The sequence below is a fragment of the Diadema antillarum genome, unplaced genomic scaffold (assembly GCF_040938485.1).
Source record: "Diadema antillarum isolate AM-2024a unplaced genomic scaffold, OU_Dant_1.0 seq00000043_RagTag, whole genome shotgun sequence".
NCBI lineage: Eukaryota > Metazoa > Echinodermata > Echinoidea > Diadematoida > Diadematidae > Diadema > Diadema antillarum.
Genome location: NW_027271155.1, coordinates 259681 through 278856, shown reverse-complemented (window position 1 = coordinate 278856; position 19176 = coordinate 259681). Strand labels below are relative to the sequence as shown.

General features: G+C 38.6%; 1 protein-coding gene across 1 annotated transcript in view; it reads left to right on the top strand.

Moving 5' to 3' along the window:
* The window catches only part of LOC139725469 (polycystin-1-like protein 2), a 110395-nt gene that overhangs the window by 73791 nt on the left and 17428 nt on the right, over window positions 1-19176 (top strand). Inside the window, exons 17-20 of the mRNA XM_071636546.1 lie at window positions 1319-1909; window positions 13734-13964; window positions 15230-15513; window positions 17986-19051. Of these exons, the coding sequence (XP_071492647.1) occupies window positions 1319-1909; window positions 13734-13964; window positions 15230-15513; window positions 17986-19051 (2172 nt within the window). The remainder of the gene's footprint in view (window positions 1-1318; window positions 1910-13733; window positions 13965-15229; window positions 15514-17985; window positions 19052-19176) is intronic.

Sequence of the window (19176 nt, the reverse complement as noted above, 5' to 3'; positions counted from 1 at the left end):
TCAGCAAAATAAGAAGGTACAGTTTTTTTAAGTACAGATTTTTCATATCACACTAATAGAATCAAATGATATATATATGTCAAATTAAAAAAAAAAAATTATTCTGTTTCATATCGGTAGGGTTTACATAAAGAGCAATCTTATGCCTAAATGAGCACACATGTTTTGTTTTGTTTTCTCTCTGAAAGTACAGACTGAGGTAAAAATTGCAAAAATGGACACTGTGGCATTAATGATACTCAGCAAATATCACGTTGTGAACTCCTACAGTTTTGAAGCAGTTTTGATGAAACTTGGGGTACGGTACATGATGGCATTGAGGTGTAGATGGAGCGAACTACTTCTACAATATTTAAGCAATTCATATCAAATTTAGTGTGTACAATGATGACATTGAGGTGTAGATGGTGCAAGACATATTTTGTGTTTGCCGGAGAAAGCGTTGCCATGGTAATCACAATTTTTCCAAAACTTTATTGATCAAACTATGTTCCACGATATTTAAGCAATTTATATCAAATTTGGTGTGTATATCAAATTTGGTGTGTATAATGATGTACAGGTGTAGTTATGCAGGATTTTCTTTGTGTTTGTACTTGACAAGGCATTGCCATGGTAACTGCATATTATTTTCTTGAAAATCTTGTGGAGTGAACTACTTCCACAATATTTAAGCAGTTGAAATCAAATTTGGTGGACATTATGGATTGAGGTATATGTTTGGAAGACCTCATTTTTGTGTTTACTGACAAAGCATTGCCATGGTAACCACAATTTTACAAAAACCTTGTGACGTTTTGGGGTTTTCTGCATAAACTTGGGATGTACAAGAAAGAGCACGACAAACCTGATCAATCTCACAAGGTACTCACAAGGTACAACACACATACACACACACACACACACACACACACACACACACACACACACACAAACAGAACCTTTTATGTCAAACCATGGTTCAATTCTTTTTCATAGGAGTCTGAGCTGCTGGAACAGGGGTATTTAGTCACCTTCATTGATAGTTCTAATTACTTTTGTGGTTAAATACAGAGAGTACAACACTCGCAAAATAATCACTATTCTGTTAAAGTGTTTTCATCATGTGCACATATTAAGTTGAGTGGTAACTTCAAGTTAGACAAAAAATGTATTGAGATTTTGACTGATAATGGTGAATATTGCAAGCTGAGAATGTACCTTTTGATAAAGTGATCTTTATCTATTTATTTTATGTATAAAAGCATAATGTTGAAATGTATAAAGTTGTTTTCATGTTTTCCTAATCTAATTTTTTTTTCTATTTTCTGTCTGTCAGATGCATTTCTACCATCAAAATCCTTATGGATGGTCTTCGGATAGCGCTGACATCACAAGTCATGTGACAAGTTTGGACTTGACTGTAACCATAGGTAGAGAGCAAAAACACATTGCCCTCACTAACCTAACGACAGATGTTGATGCTTTCCTTGTTAACCACAATATCTCTGTCGGAGCACTTCAGCTCATTGGAATGAATGACTCATCATCAAGTTATTATGCCATCAACATCTCCTCAGAAGCTGCATTTGTTGTCATAGATATTGTTCTTAACAATCAATCACTCAGTGATACACATCTAGGAGCTCTCCAGCTCTTCCTGTCGAGTAAGGACTCTGTGGAACTTAGCACCTCATTCCCTGCAGATGTCATCTCACCAGCGTCAGCATGGAATGACACTAATAACATAACAGGCAATCCTTACCTGTGGATTATTCCAGTTGACCAGATAGGGCAATCTGGCGAGTATAACCTGACTCTTCAGGGCTGGGACAATGTTGATCTGTCAGTCTACTCTGTCTATGCCTATGCAGCTGAGTGTGTTGTCTGGGACAAGGAAAAGGAAATGTGGGACAACAGAGGATGCAAAGTAAGTAACAAGTTAATTTTCAGGGTTACGCTAACACTTCCAGAGATGCGTTTAGGGTGGCAATAGGTGTGGACTATTTTTTTTTTCTCAGTCGTGATACTCCTAATAAGAATAATTGTGACCGTGCATCACAAAACGAACAAAAAGTCGCACGCACTTACTTTGTGTGAGAACTGACAAAAGGTGAAATGGGCCAACCTAGCCAATTTTGACTTTTTCATATTTTCTGAAAGAGCAAGTCTTTTTCTACATTATGCTAAAACTTGGGATCATAAAACGAACAGGAAAGTGTGTTTTTTAGCAGTTTATCTTGAACATTTTTTGTTGGTGCCGGAGGCATATGTTTTCGGGTTGTCCGTCCGTCCGTCCGTCCTTCCGTCCGTCCGTCCGTCCGTCCTTCCGTCCGTCCGTAATAATTTTGTGGACAAGGTAACTATCAAAAGCTGTTGATATCCTGAGAAACTTGGCATGTGTGTATTAGGGGGTGAAGTTGTGCCTATCAACTTTTGGGTGCACGTGATCAAGGTCAAAGGTCAAAAGGTCAAGGTCAAATACATAAAATTTCACTATTTCCACCATATCTATGCAATGCCTGAAGATATTTTCTTGAAACTTAGTGTATACATGTATTACCCAATTTAGATTCTCTGGTGAAAGTTTGGGTCATGAGGTCAAAGGTTAAAGGTCAAAAGGTCGAGTAAAAGTATTAAAACTTCTTTTTTTTTCTCTGTAAATTGGAAAATTGTTCAAGGTATCTTCATGGAACATAGTATATATACATGTACTGACTGGCTGATTATCTAGAGAATGTAGGGTTCATGGGGTCAAAGGTGAGGGGTCAGAAGTGCAACACTTCAAAATTTTACTATTTCCCTCATGTTCATGCAATGCCAGCAGGATTAGTATTTTTTTTTTTTTACACTTGGTGTATGCATGTGTAACCTAATAGAAATTCTCTGGAGAGATTGCCTCAAAGGTCAAAAGGTCAAAGATTGAAAGTGCTTCTTTTTCCTCCATATCTCGATTCAATTTATCGTGAAACCTACTCATATCTATGCATGTTCTACCTGAAAGTGATTATCTTATGAATTTTAGGGTCTAAGGCCAGATGAACATGGTAACAATTTACTATTCAGTACAGAAATTGCACTTTTTCTCCATACCGGTACCATGAAAATTACTCAATGTAAATGTATGAATGGGTCAAAGTCAAGTTAAAGTCCTTAAATCCCCAAAGACATGCTCTCCTATTCATCCAATTAAACCAAGTTCAAGGAAGGTGAACATTCAACACATTTCTGACAAACTTGTCATTTCAATATTTTGCCAGTTTTGTGAAAATGTAATCACACATTGTCCACATGGACTATCTAGCCTATTAGGAGAATCATGCATTATGGCGGAGGCATACCAGTCGCCATAGCGACATTTCTAGTTTGTTTATAATAGTGTGATTAGGTGTGTCTTTAGAGTCCCCTTTTCATTTCTAAAAAACCTGTACACACTCTTCAGTTTAGAAAGGATGATGCTACTGCTTTCAGATATTTGGTGTCAGTTTGATTTCAGGATTCAAGAACAATTCTTCCTTGATTGCATCACTGTGGTAGCATAAAAGAAGAGCAGATCTGTTTCGTCAGTGATGAGGACAGTTCTGACAATCTTCGCTGACTCCATTGCTGTCTTCGCTATGAAATATCTGCATCACCCTTGGCATTGACCGTCGTGCAGCCGGCCTTTTCGAAGAATGAACCAAGCAGATGAAGAAACCTCTGCTTGTTGACTTTGTTGCCAAGGAACGCATTCTTCTTCAGCGTTTGATGCGAAAGTAACATCACTGTAGGCCCTCTTGAGTTACCTGTACGCCTGCAGTGAGTTGCATCTTTGATATCGGGCCTATCTACAATGTACATAACCATCAAAGACAACAGTTGCCTTTCCATACCTATTTGTAACGTATGTGACATTAGCATGACATATTTTCTCAAAGGTTTGACCTCTTGTCCAGAGTAGACGATGCACTAGTGCACCACCATCAAGTACATGGTGAAGGTCATCACTGGTAGGTTCTGTATGATCCTGTTTGACCATTTCCAAAAGTACTTGTACTTGAAAAGTCCTGCAGGATCTTCCTGGTCTTTGTGAGTGGCAATGACACTCAGTCATTGAAAAAGCAGATGGGGGTCAACCTGAACCGAATCTCCGTCAGTGACAACCGTTAACCTGGAGCCCAGCGTTACAGCCTGATCCTTCCTTTGGAAAGTCCAGTCAGTCACATTTCTCCCAGCCATCAAATTTATGATAGACTGTCCTACAGATCTCGTCTTGTCAACATTCACATTGTCATTTGCAGCAACGTCACTCACAATAAAGTGCAGCGATGGGTCACTTCCAAATGGATCCCACTCGCTGAATGCTGCAATCAATTTGAAGGTGTCTTCAGTGTCTCGTTGTTGCCTAGATTCCGATGTGTCTTACTGTTGCTCCTTGGTGCTGTAATTAACTCTTGTAAGCGCTTGCATCGCAAAGTTTACATCTGCACAAAATGGCATCCCCAGTATCCGCATCAGTCTCTGAATCTCTGTCATACCTCTGCCTCTTGGTAAGCCCCACCACTTGTTTTTACACTTCTCATAAGCACTTGTTCAATCACAAGATCAGTTGATAGGCGTGTCCAATACCGATCACTTCTCCTGACAACATGAAAACCATTCATGAAGCCTTTATGCACATCAGTGTTGTCCAGTTAATTCATCTTTTGCAAATACAGGTATGCACTTTTGGCGTACAGATTATGTCCTGCTGCAAAGAAAGGTAGCATGTCCTGTACTGCTGCCAGATGTAGCATCCAATTTCATTTACGTTCAGCTTTCAAGAATATTTTCAGGATGGAAACCATTTCATTGTATTGTAACCAAAGTTGGGCCATCTTGATATACATGTATCTCATTGAGTCTCGTTCTTCCTTGAATTTACCAGCCATTCTTGAGAGGATTCCTGAAGATAAAAGATCACCAATGATGCCTGGGTCCACCAGAAGTTGATCAAAGATTTCTTTGGCTCCCAACAAATCTTGCTTGGATTGGTAGTTTGAAACTATGCCATTCTCAACTAATCCCATGTCTTCTGATAGGTCTGTCATATGTATGTTAACAAATGTGTTATTAGAGTTTTGCTCTAACTGGTCCAGTTGGTACGTAGGCAAGGGCAGATTATATGCATTGGCTGCCAGTATTGTGTTAAGAACTGTATCAACCAGGAGATGGCCATTTGCACGCACTGCTCTGGAAATTACTTTCCCACTCTAAGCATCTGTTTCACGGCATTGCCAGAGTAGACAACTTCAAGGACTTCTTGTAATTCATTCTCTGCCATGAGGTAATCAATGGAGCCTAGGAAACTCATTTCCATGTGCAAACCTCCAAGTCTCAAGACTACTGACTTCTGGTGACTGCTACTTGGCTCAGACTCTGTCACCATCAAGGCTTTCCACCAAAGTGGTACAGGTCAAATGTGATCACTGGGGTGACGTTGTAGGACTTCAACTGTTTGCATATGCATTGTGAGTGTAACGAAGATACAACATGTGTCAGTTGGGTCCTTGTTTATCATTAGTAGGAATTGCACACATGACTTGCCTGAATAGTCACCCTGATGAACAGTTTGCATGAAACCCAAAATGCTGGCCTCTTAGCATTGATGGCTAGTGATATCTCCCACAACAGACCCATGTGATATGTTGGTTCATGTACTCCATCGCCTGCAGCTCTTGGAATGTCAGTGGAGCACATCCTGAGTGCTGAGATCTGAAATTTGAGATGTTGATTCTTCCAAGTCTGATAATGTCATCCGTTGTTACTGACACGCGGGGTACAGGCTCACTGATAAGCTTCCCCAGTGTGAAAGTGGAAATGATTCCCATTCCGTGGAATGTTCCGTATCCACCGAGAGTTCTTACATTGTGATCCACATTGTCCCCAACATACTGTACAAAGTCTCCTGATCCATGCTCAGGATAGTCATCACCTTGTATGTGAGCCGCACTCATCTCAAATCTTTGCACCTCAGAATACGAACAGCAGAAACCATGTTTATGACGGGTGTCTACGATAAAACGAGAAGCAAACTGGTGGTGCATTTCAATTGCTAGTTCACATTGTAATGGTACAAGAATATCTCTTGGCCTGGTTGCTTGCATTATTGCTTGTCCAGTTGAGGCTACTTTCAGGTCAGTATTCTTGCCAACAAGCATACCTTGCAATGATGTCAACAGTGACTCAGGAAAGTATCGAATAGCTCCTTCTGTTGATGACAACTGTTCTTTGGACAGATAGACATCATTACATTAATCAGCTTTCTTTATGTTGCTCTTGAGAAGTTTTGCAACTGTGCCAATCATTTGCATCTCCTCCCGATCAGGGTCTTATTTTTTCTGTTCCTGATAAAAGTCATCAAGAATTCTTGCTGCTTTTCGTCTGAATGTCACAACATTTGGCCACCCATTCATGTCAGTAATCATGATACTGTCACCAAAATGTTCAATCAGTTTATTTTCCATATGTGTGAAGCCATACCCAGTAGATTGTGAATCTGAAAGACTTGTCTCCATTTTCTCAATCAAGTCTGTAATTGTGATTTGCTCATCATCATTATCTTCCAGGTACTCGGTAATATGCAGAAATGCCTCGTATCTTTCATCTCTCTTAGGTCTGCACAGCTTTCATTTTTTTTTCCGCAACACTACCTTGAGGAGAATAATGTTACTTTGGAACTTGTTTTCCAGTTCTGAAATTGACACTACAACTTTAATGGTATTTTGCATTAGCTGCAATTAAAATAGACCACTCATCCTTCCTTTGTTCACCTAAAAGTGAACTATGGCGTTATGGAACGATGGAATTATTACAGAGTAAACTTCATTGCCAACACGCCACTTCCTCTTGCATGGTTGACGATAATGACCACAAAACAAACACTGCTTGTCAAACCTTAACACTCGAGATTCGGAACGAAGGACGATTGTTGATGTCAGATCTTGTTCCCTTTCATTTTCCTGTTCATTTGCAATTGTATGTGGATGAGTGAAAACCTGTCTGCATTCTTTATGTACCCATTGACCTGTACAGGTTCTTACATCACTGCCCTTTTGCTGACGGGCCCTATTGATACTTTGGCTCCACTTATCTCTCAGGACTACTGTATCCTGGCCATGTAAATTCTTCTTGCAGAAAACGCACTCATCTGACATAATTACCTGCGAGCAATGAAGAAAAGAAAACACATTGAAATGTCAGATCTCTAAAATCGTGATGATGGAAAAATACAAATAATGTCTCAGTAAGTGTTTATGTCCATGATTTCAGTTTTAGAGTGAAAGTTTTTTTTTTAAAAACAATGGTTATTTTTCTTCTCTATACTTGCAGGTTAAGTAAAATATTTCAGTTAAAGAAATTGCTTGAGCCCAAAGCAGGTAGTTAGATGTATCTCCTTTTGACAAGAAATTCCATAGGCTCACATCTAAAATTGAATCACATATAATAGTAACATTTTGATGTCCTTGTTTCAAAAGTAAAAAAAAAAACAACTTATACAGGAAGATTCTTTCAAATACTCACATGTTTGGGAAATATCTTAAGAAGAGGTGGTAAGAAAGTATCCCCTTTCTCGAGGACTACTGTATTGCTTCAATCTGAGCTCTTCAGTAAGAAACACAATCGACTATTGTAAAAGTGGAAATTTTCCAGCATTTTCGTGTAACGAGAAGCTAGCGCGAAAATAAAAGCACGCGAATATTTTTGCGTGCCATATGTCCCAGTACTTGATGTCTTGATTCCGCGGAATTAAAAACACGCGAAAGTCTTCTGACACGGCAAAACGCAAAAATGTTCACTTTTACAGTACCTGTACTGAAAAAACAACAACAACAATATTCAGAGGATAAACTTTGATTTTCTAAGCTATGATGATCCTAAAAAATATGTAGATAGACAGATGTTAGAATAAGTGTACGAATCTCTGATTGCAAAAGTTTTTGAGAATCTTCTCCCAGACATATGTATGTAGGCCTATATTTTGAAATATTTTCAGTCAGTGCAATTATGAAAGCCCAGTATAATAGTTAAGGTTGCTCCTATTGAAAAACTCATCTAGACTTAAATTAAATGTCATCTGCATATATTCAGTAGGTCACTTCTGCTACTTTTTGTCATAGCCAAAATTGTCTAATTGAAGGAGATTCATGAATAGTACTCAACGGTTATGCACAATTCTAGCAGAGGTAGTTATAGAATCTAATGTTTCTTGAGGATTACAAAATATCTAGGGCTTTAGGAAAACAAGCTTACGGTGAGTCTGTTACACGATAGGATGAAACAATAAGGTGTGAAGAGGAAAAATTATAAAGTTTTGAAAATAGTTTTGTTTTAATATTACATCTCAACTCTTCTTCTGGATATGAAATCATAGCCACAGCTTGATAATAACTTAAAGTGTGTCTCTACACAGACATTTAGTTTTGTGACATTGTAGGTTATTGTACTGGTAATATCCCTATGAAATATAAGAGTGCAACGTTACTCACATACAGAGATATAGCAATATATAAAGAGACATAGAGCAATCTCTAAATTGCCAAAAATTATATGCGCCTTGATCTAAGAGTAGTCTTCTGGCCTTATCGACTGCATTCGATTGCGTAGTTCGATAATTTTCCGTACGATCAGTGTACTACGCTACTCTCAAAACACGCAAACGCATGCAAATGTCCACGTACGCAGCTAGGTTGGTGCTACCGTGCCGTGCCGGGCCACTGACCATGTAGGCAGCTGCGGCAGCCTCTACTCATGTGGATGCATATGGCTCAATGAGGCAGTACCGATATACAGTAATCGATATAGCTGTGTGCAGACAGAGGCGAACGAAGGAAACGTGCACACACCGATGGTCCACGCGCGGCTAGTATTTTCAGATCTGGCTACTATTGCAGCGCGCACTAGTGCGTGCTGATTTATTAAAATTAATATTTCACAGTTTGGGACATTTTTTGTGATGGGATAGAATTTTCTCTAGAGTTCTTAGGACATGCTCTCACACCTCTCAAATTTAAATTTAAGGGGAGAGATTCTCTTTAAAACGGGAACCTGGTCTAATGATGCACTCCTCAATCAATTTTGGATTTTCACACATTTGTCTACCAGTTTAAGAGTATCGTCTACTCAGATTAGAATCTGATAAGAATCATGTACAACAACAATGGTAACTGTTATAAGAATAATGTCTTGAAGAAAGTGATACTCTGGTGTCGGTCTGAGGAAACGCTTTAAATGCACTCACAAAGATGTCTTCCTCTTCATTTTGGGAATGGGAGTAAGAAAGCCAAAGTGCACAGCTAAACAATAGCCATCCATCACACTCACACAAATATATACACATGGTCATGCACACAAAAAACAACAACGCAGCCGTATTGAAAGGTGAATGGTCCATTGTCTTGTTTTTGAATTGTTCCCACTCGCGTAGAAATTGATAAGTCAACAAACTATAGATAATACTATGCATAATCAATAATAATTTCCACCCATAGGTATATATGCTGAAAAATTGCCCAATTTCCCAATATAGAAGCGTTTGTTATGTCATAAACCTTCAGCTGTGTGGCGCGCGCCTCGAACTAGCAGAAACTTGAGCACACACTTTAGTGCGCGTTTGAAAACCTAAAAAATGCGCAACTTGAACTCCCAAGTTCATTGACCCTGCCTGTCAAAATATCAAAAGTCCGTCATAAAATCCCCCCAAATTCTTGGATCACTACCAAAATTTAATCATTTGTTACTTGTGTCATTCTCAACCTTTCCTGTAAGTTTCATCAAAATCCATTAACTACTTTTTGCGTTATTTTGCACATGGACAAACCAACAAACCAACAAACTAACAAACTAACAAACTAACAAACTAACAAACTAACAAAGAAACCATCGGTAACAAAACCAAAATCTCCTCCCTTGGCGGAGGTAATTATAGAGAAATGAGCTACCATTAATTGGGATCATCTTATATCTCTCTGGTATCTTTCAAGCTATTAACTGAGCAATGGCACACATTAATTCTTCTCGAGAAAAATTAACATATGTCACTGCTCAATCAAATTCGTATTTATGAGAAAATAGATTAAAGCGAAAGTATGTGTGATGCAAATCAGATTCACATTATGCGTTGCATCATTTTATCTGGAAGTGTATTGTATATCTTGTGTTTAATGTGGCTGTAAAAACAGCTAATGTTTAATCTGAATTCCGCTTATTCTAGTTCCGCACTTTGCCATAACGAATAATCAAAAGCGTGATTTTCTTACCGTAAGCAGGCGCTATTTAGATCTTTATTCAAATAAGAGCCATAACATCTATAAGGGAAAAGCATCAACTTTGATATATGCAACAATACAAATTTACTGTCTGACCTTTAGAAACACAAATCTGAACACTGTGATCACTGAAAATAGAAATAAAGATGGAAAACAATTAAGTGAAACATATAATTTCTTCTTATAGTCCACCCAAATTTGCATTTTATGCAGTTTGCATTGTTTCCAACAATTTGAAAATACATCCATTGTGTATACTGACCTACAAAATATAAGTTTTGATGTTTAAATTGCTAAAACCAGATGGTTTATAGCTCAGTTTGGATGGATTATGAATTTTCTGTCACAGTTGGAACAAATATTTAACCATTTTGCCCCACTGGATTTTTTGGGATTTTTGGGGACCTTTAGTATGAGGTTGTGGAGACCCCAACAACTTGTTCTGCAGTGGAATTTCTACTGTTGCAATTAGTGGTGGGTTACCCCCTAAAAATCGCTAGATTGACTGGGCTCCTGTGCATTCATCGCTCTGGCATTTTTCTAGCGCATTCTCATCCTTTCCAATGTACCTCCCCATGTCTCCTATGCCCATATGTCTCCACTTACTAATATGATTGCATCTATCTTGCTTTCTGTTTGCAGTGGTTTATGCTCATAATATACATGTCAATATTGCGATCGGGGGGGGGGGGGGGGGGGGGGGGGGGGGAGGGGTCCTAATGGGGTCTTAATTGTACATTTTCATCTTCTTCTTGAGAACCCCATTACATATTTTCACCAAACTTGGCAAGTAGCATCACTAGGGGGATAGGATCTCAATTTGTTCAAATGGGCACCATGCCCCACTTGGGGCCCCCCAGGGGGGCCGACCCCCTCCCCCCCAATTTAAGATTCTTTAAAAATCGTCTTCTCTAGAACCAGAAGTGATAGAGCTAAGTTAATATCATGAGTTAGAACACTGATGACTGCAGTTTCAAGTTTGTTCATGGTGGAATCAGGGTGCCCCCATGGGACCCTCGGGAGGGGTCCTAATGGGGCCTAAATTGTACATTTTCATCTTCTTCTTGAAAAACCCATGATAAATTTTCACCAAACTTAGCAAGTAGCATCGGGGGTGGGGGGGGGGGGGGGGATAGAATCTCAATTACTTCAAATGGGCACCATGCCCCACCTGGAAGGGGGGGGGGGCTCCTTAATTAAGGAATATATTATAATATTCTTCTTTAGAATCAGAAGTGATAGAGCTTTAAGTCTTTTTTTTCCAAACTACATTATCCAACCTTCTATAAAATACAATATACTTGGCAGGTATTTTTACCAGTGTGATGGAATATGCAAATGGCACCATGCCCCTAGTTCCAATGTTCTCATCTACAAGGAGACATGGGAGGTGAACTTGCAATACTCAGGTGAGCGTGAGACCCCTGGGTCTCTTGTCCTCATAGGCATGAGAAAATTATTGCTGTGTGGTTGAGTGAGAGATGGGTTGCTGGGACATGAGACTTGGTAGATCTGAAATGGTGGTAGTGCACTCAGAGGGGCCCCTAGGACAGGGCTCAATCAAAATCCCCAAATAAACAAAGTTTCATGATTTTTGACATTTTTATCTCATTTTGGAAAAACGGGGGCTGGATGTTGACCAAATTTGGCAGTGTGAGGATTGCATGTCATACACTGATTTGTATTATTTAGATTTTGTAGAGAGCTGGTTTGTGATTCTTTGTCAAAAGATTTTTTAGAAGTTGCTACAATGATTCAGAATATCCTAGATTATGCAAGGCGATTGGAGAATACACTACAAATATTTGGTGACAAAATATGCTGTCTAAAGGTACAAAATTGAATCATTGCATCTGGACTTACTGTTTTCAATTCAGATGATGATTTCAGAGCTGATCTTCAATGTTTCATCAACTTATCTGATTGTCAAAGTTTGGACATAAAACTGTCCTTGTAATTTAAAACAGTAAGCCCAGAAATAATGATTTAATTTTGTACCTTTATCGAGCTTTACCTGATGAATCAGAACTTACGTCCATTCAAAATAGACTAGAGAACAGTCTAGAAATCTTTGTTTCCCCAAATAGTCATGATGTATTCACAAAAGGGAGTTCCCTTTACTGTAACTTTTGTGTGTGCAAGCGGTCATTTTGTCAAAGTATGTGAAGACTGTTAGGTCGTACTTACGGTGTCAACAAAGTATGTCAGGTGATGAGTCGTAAATGTTTTTTTAGGTAAGTCTGTCTGTTGCTAGACTTCTTCTGGAGAATAGGATAAATCAACCTGTTGGTAAATCATATGGAATGCTGGACTTGAAACTATATGTGGGTTGAGTTCCGAGCCAAGAAAGTTCTTCCAGATCTTGCTTTGGAGAGGCTTACCACCGCCAACTATTTGGATATTGTATGCTGGATGCCAGCGTATTTTGAAATTATCAACAGACGTTTGGAGACCCGTTTACAGCTAAAAAACCTGCAATTGAGAGGGTGGTAGAGAGGATGTGATATGTCCTCCCAGTACCACCGCCATCACGGTATTGACCTGTAGCATATCTAAGCTGTATTTAAGTTGTGTGTTCTGTGTGTTATGTAGCAAGAATCATCATTATTATAGTTTGTACAAATTGTAATGGTAGTGCTCCCCAGGGTAGGTCGAGGTGTTGCACAAAGGGCCTGCAATAAGGTCTGAATCTCAAGATTTTTTAAATAGCTTGTCTCAGGTGAAGTACAATGTATGTACCATGTGGGCAAAGTGTGATGCACAGGTGAGCCTGAAGTTTGTTTGTGTCTTGATTTGTAAAGATATGATATCACTCATGACTTTATTATTTTCTGTTGCTGATGTTCTGTTGAAAGACTTTTTAGAAATAAAGTTCTGTTAATTTTGTCTATTTATTTTTAGGAATTGCTTTGAATAAACTCGATCCTCCATTCAGGAAAGTCTGAAATATATAAATACAATATATATTTGATAGAGTATTCAAACATGATTCATGTACTGTCATGTTGAATTGAACATCACACCCACTGAGTCTGCTGTCTCTACATTCTTATGAAAAAGTACTGACTTACTCCAAGATAGTTTTATGATGTACAAACTGTAACTCCCCATCAGTGATTTCTCCTATGCAGACAGAAACACTGCTGTAAATTCTGTGCAATGTCAAGTCTTCACATAAATGATCAAGAAAGAGCAAAAATATCAGAAGATGCCTAAATTCTAAATTGATCAAAAAGTTCTGCATCTTAAAGCTTCAAAATTTCTTGCTCACACAAATAAAGTCATCATCTCCACTCTTGGTGTCATATGTGAACACAACAATGAAAAGGAAACACACTTTTATGTACTGAATACATGAGGTTATCATCAGTGTGTCTGGAATAGGTGGCCTGGAAAAACAAACAAACAAAAAACTTCTTAGCATTGTGTGATAATGCAGACATTCAACAATCTGTCATTTTGTTCTAGGTGGGACCCATGACATCTCGCAGCCTGACACACTGCCAATGCAACCACTTGTCACATTTTGCAGCTGGCTTGGTTGTTCTGCCAAATAGAATCAATTTTATCAAGGATGCTGTCCTCTTCACCAAAATATTGGAGAATCCAGTAACAGTCATAACTGTGGCAACCCTCTTTGGTTTGTACATCTTTTCTGGAGTGTGGGCAAGACGCTGTGATAGAAAAGAAGTGGAAGAGGTATGTTGCATGTTATGTAGCCCATTTTAACAAAGTTAAATGGATAGTATTGAAACTGTTGTAAATTACTCAAGATTAGTAATGAACAGAGACACAATTGTAATCACATACCTGCCAACTGTTCAGATTCAATCTGAATATTCATATTTTTCACGGAAAGAAAATGCATTAATTTCAGTGTGTTCTGATTTTTAGAAATATCTGTTAATAGTAAAGTATATGAAATTTATGAAAGTTCAGATTTTTGAATAATTTTTCTTTGTTTGTTCAGATTTATTCAGTCTCAGGGTTGGCAGGTATGTAATCATACAATTAAGTCACTTACATGTGGTATTAAATCTTATAGTTTCTTGTCCAACCAAATGGCAACATGCTGTTGTAAGGGTCTTTTATCTCAACAATATCAGTATTTCCAGTCTACAAACCACATTATTATGTATGCCCTACGAATGCAGCTGTTAAGTCGTCTAGGAGCACTTATTGGTAATAATAATTTGGCATGAAGGATGTAAACGTATAAGCAATCATTTCCATGAAATGATAATGGTCAAAGGTCAAGGTAAAAGTTTACAGAACTTGTGTATCAAAAACAATAGATGTCATTCTCAAGCCTTAATTTACGCTGTTACTTTTTAGATGTAATACTATCTGGTAAGAAGGATAAAAAATGTACAGTTATTTGCCTTGAATGACAGATATGAAAATTCAGAGGTTATAGTAAAAGGTGATCTAAGTTTAATCAAAATGCTATTTTCTTGCCATTGAGAAATTCCAATATTGATATTTTGTGTAATGGATTGGAATGAATTGAAAACATTTCCTTTGAGTGCATGGAGAAAGTTAGGGTCAAAATCAGTTGACTTGATCAATATGGTTAAGAAGGGCTGAACTATATACTGTAAAAGTTGATATTTTTGTGCAACTAGTTTTTGGTGCTCAGCAGGGTAAGAAGAGTTTCACATACTTTTAGTTCTGCGGAATCAAGACATCAAATACTGGAACATTAGGCAAGCAAAAATATTGACATGTTTTAATTTTTCCCTAGTTTCTGGTTGCACAAAATGTGTGAAAATTTCAACACTATGAAAATTTCCACTTTTACAGAACATTTACGTTTTACGTAATTCTAAAGCCGCTAATCTCTGTCATAATTTTACCTCGACAGAAATCCCTTATCTGGTAATCACAGTCTTGTGATGCAGGGTCACTCTTTCTTCCTTGATATGTTGTAATGAAGATTCTTGTCTATTTCTCTGGCTGCATAGGCTCATGTAATTTTCCTTGGGGATAACAACCCTGCTGCTCAATACAAGTACCATGTGACCATATTCACTGGAATGCGGCGGGGAGCAGGAACCTCTGCTGTGGCTACCATTACGCTCTATGGCACCTCTGGTTCTAGCGATCCTCATGTGCTGTCAGCAGAGGGGAGCCGCAAGATCCTGAATCGAGGTGGCACTGACTCCTTTCTGCTGACAACTCATGGCTCCCTTGGAGATCTCACTGCTCTTAGAGTGTGGCATAACAACTCTGGCAAGAGTCCTGAATGGTATACTTAATTCTTCAGTCTGATTTCATACCCAAACTTTGCATAAATTCTGTTTTTTAAAGGTAAGAAAGGTTTAGTCAAAAGAGGCCTGAGCTTTCAATCCTAACAGACACTTCTTCAGAGGCAAACTGACAAACATGAGAAGTAACAGACACCTCTATGGACTGGAGACATGTAAAAACATGATATGCACTGTAATACAACAAAGCAATATAACAACCGTGCCAATTGCATGTAGATAATCCGTAGGGGCAAAGAATATACGTTATTCATGATTGTGGCAGTGGTTCCTAGATTGGGGTGGAGCCTAATGGTTATTATGAACTTGTTCAGCTGAATATACATAATTATGATCAAAATTTAACTCTTCGTGCGCCACAGTGTAAACCTCCTGTGTGCCACGTTATTCCTTTTATCTGCAGGTATGCTTTGGGAAAACATTTTGTTCCTTTTTTCAAATGGAGTTAACTTCTTATTTTTTGTTATGCTTGACATGGAAATAGCAAGGTCATAGAGAAAATCCCGAGCTTTGCTGTGACAAAGATTTAATTACAAATTCGTGATTAATTTTCTTTCAAATGACCAGTAGCTTTAGTAATGTACAAGCATGACTTTTGCACACAAAACAATGACAGAAACTAAGGATTTTACACAAAAATCCAACAGGGAACATCCCTTAATATTCCATCACCACATAATGAAAGCTTTATGTGAGAGGACAGAATTGCAAGTGATGCTTTGATTGTCAAGTGGCATTTGGTGATTTATCGATGGGTATGGGTGGGCTTGAGCAAAATATGCGAACTCAGCACACCGTCGACTGATTCAGGCCTGCGAATGTGGTGCATAAAGAGTTGAAGGGGATGGCTAGTAACTGATCAGTGGGAATCAGTAGGAATGCTGGGGGATGATTGTTCCAGTCCTTGTGGGATTCATTTAAGAGTACATTGTATATCTATTGTTGAGTGAAAATTATTTGCTTTAGAATGGTCTCATATTCAAGTAATATGCAGTTTAATGTTTTCCAGGTCAGCATGCCTGTACAGTGATGGGGCATTAAACTGCACATTACCCAGGTACTTGAATATGAGACCGTTCTGAAGCAAATAATTTTCACACAACAATAGATATATAGTGTCCTTTTAAATGAATCCCACAAGAATTGGAACAATCATCCCCCAGCATTCCCACTGATTCCCACTGATCAGTTACTAGCCATCCCCTTTAATATGCTTGGTAGGAATCATTTTTACAAGAAAGGGATACAAAGCCCAGCTCTTCAATAGATAGTATTGCGATCTTGTATAATATCCAAGATTTTAACCGCAACCTAGTAAGAAAGATTCTCAGGGAAAAGGAATAACAAGCTATATGTACTGTAGGTTGGTGAAATACCCTTAGAAAAAAAAAGAAGAAAATGAACACTTTTCAAGTTCAGATATTTTATACCACATTGTAACATTGCAGTTCAGGCGGCCCTCATATGGGAGTCCAGGAGTGACTGGAAAGGTCCACTAATGGTAATAGTTTAAAAAATTCTCTCCAGGTCAAGATCAAAGCAAAACGATCTATTAAAGTATATTGCATTTGGACACTCTTAAAGAAGTTGCAATTTGATTTCATGCTTGTATGACGGACATAAATCATCAATATTTCAACATAAATTTGCTGCAAAGATGTTACTTTTTTTTTCATTTTTTATTGTTTCAGTGTCATAAATGGCCATGTTCCTATAACTGACATCTCCCAACATTGTTATTTAACCCGCTGAACCGTACATGTTCATATCTGGTGAAGAGCTCCTTTTCACAACAATATTTCATCATGTTTTAATAGTTTACCAAAGCAACTGCCAAGTGAACTAAAAATGTGCTAAAATACATTCATACAGTTATTAACCTCACTGTTACAGAGGAAACTTTCATGCAGTTAATCTGTGGGCTAATTTATCAGTGAAAATCGCTTGTCTATAATTTCCCAGGATGACATTTTTTTCTGCAGATATATCAATACTGGTATCTCCGTAAGATAGTCTTATGTTTCTATTTTCATGCTAATTCACTGGAGTGTGAAATTTATGAAAATTTCCACAAATCAAAAACTTCCATGTTCATAATCACTGCATCTTGTACCTTGCTGTATTTTAAATAAGGTGAGACATTCCATATACAGTGTAATTGTTGCATCCCCCTCCCCCCCCCCCCCACACACACACAAAGATGTGACTTTGTTATTAAAGATGTCTTGCTATGATAAGAATTTCATGCATGTTACAGAGAGGTGCATTAAATTATAGTCATCTGGTAAAGGAATATATAAATTTGTAAAACTGGGAAAAATCCCAAGAAAATTTGTATAATTTCAGGGCAAGATATTAGTACTCAGCAGTCAAACACATTGATATTCTCCAAGAGAATTTCCCCTTGTGAAAGCACTGACATAGTAACCTGTGTCTTAACTTTTCTGAAATAGGCATATCAACCGCATCCTTGTACACGACCTCCAGACACGTCAACTCTGGTACTTCCTTTGCCATACATGGCTGGCAGTAGACCTTGGTGAAGGTGTCCTGGATAAAACCTTCCCCGTTGCCAAGCCTGAAGATCTCCATCAGTTTGACCACCTCTTTATTACCCGCCTTTTGCGAGATATGAAGGACCATCACCTCTGGGTGTCAATTTTTACACGGCCACCCAACAGCAACTTTACCCGTCTGCAACGTGTGACATGCTGCTTTACCCTTCTTATGATGTCCATGTTGGCCAGCATTATGTTCTTCAATATCTCTCCAGATGATGCACAGGTGGATGACTCATCCGCACCTGACATGTCTCAGGAGATTGGGTTTGGAACAATTCGATTTAGCTGGTTTGACATCCTGGTGGGTATTGAGAGTGGACTTCTGGTCCTACCAGGCAATCTTTTAATCTTAGAGATTTTTCGCAATGCAAGGCCTCGACATTCGGACAAAGCAGATGAACCTCTGGAGATTGTGCCGCAAAATGTTGAAGGAGGTAGACCAGCTAATTGTACAAAGAAGCGCAAAAGCAGAAATAGTGAAGAAACAGACTTAGCTTCCAGTGATGCCCACAGTACTAGCGACAAATGTTCAGGATCTCAGCAGCACAAGTCAGTAAAGAGTTTAAATGGGAAATCTGAAGTAGTCTCCTCAAGTGACATTTCGTTGAGTGTGTCTGGAAGTGTCCACCAAAAGTATTGTTGTATTAGCTCATGCAGCAAGCAGAAAAGGGATGGCAGTGTTTTAGGTGAGAAGTTTTCTCAAGGTGACTCTGTCACTAAGTTGTCTAACAGATACAAGCGTCCTGATGGGAGTACATCATCCAAGGTCGACTCTTCATCTGTTTGTGAGCACCTAAAGAATAAAGAGCATGAACAGCCTGCAGTGGAACTGGGTAAAAACAGACATCCTTTCTACATGCATCATGAAGATTACCTCCACCATCAGATCAGCCAGTTGTATGAAGAGCTCTGCAGTGCTCCACAAGGCTTCTTCTCCAGTGAGGAAGAACAAAAAAAGGTTTGCCTGAAATGTTTTTGTGGGAATCTTCAATCTTCTTCATCTCAAAGATGAATGCTAGGGTTTTGACCCCATGTCAGGCAGGTGCCAGAGGCATTGATTTTGTTCATTGTTGGTCATTTCCT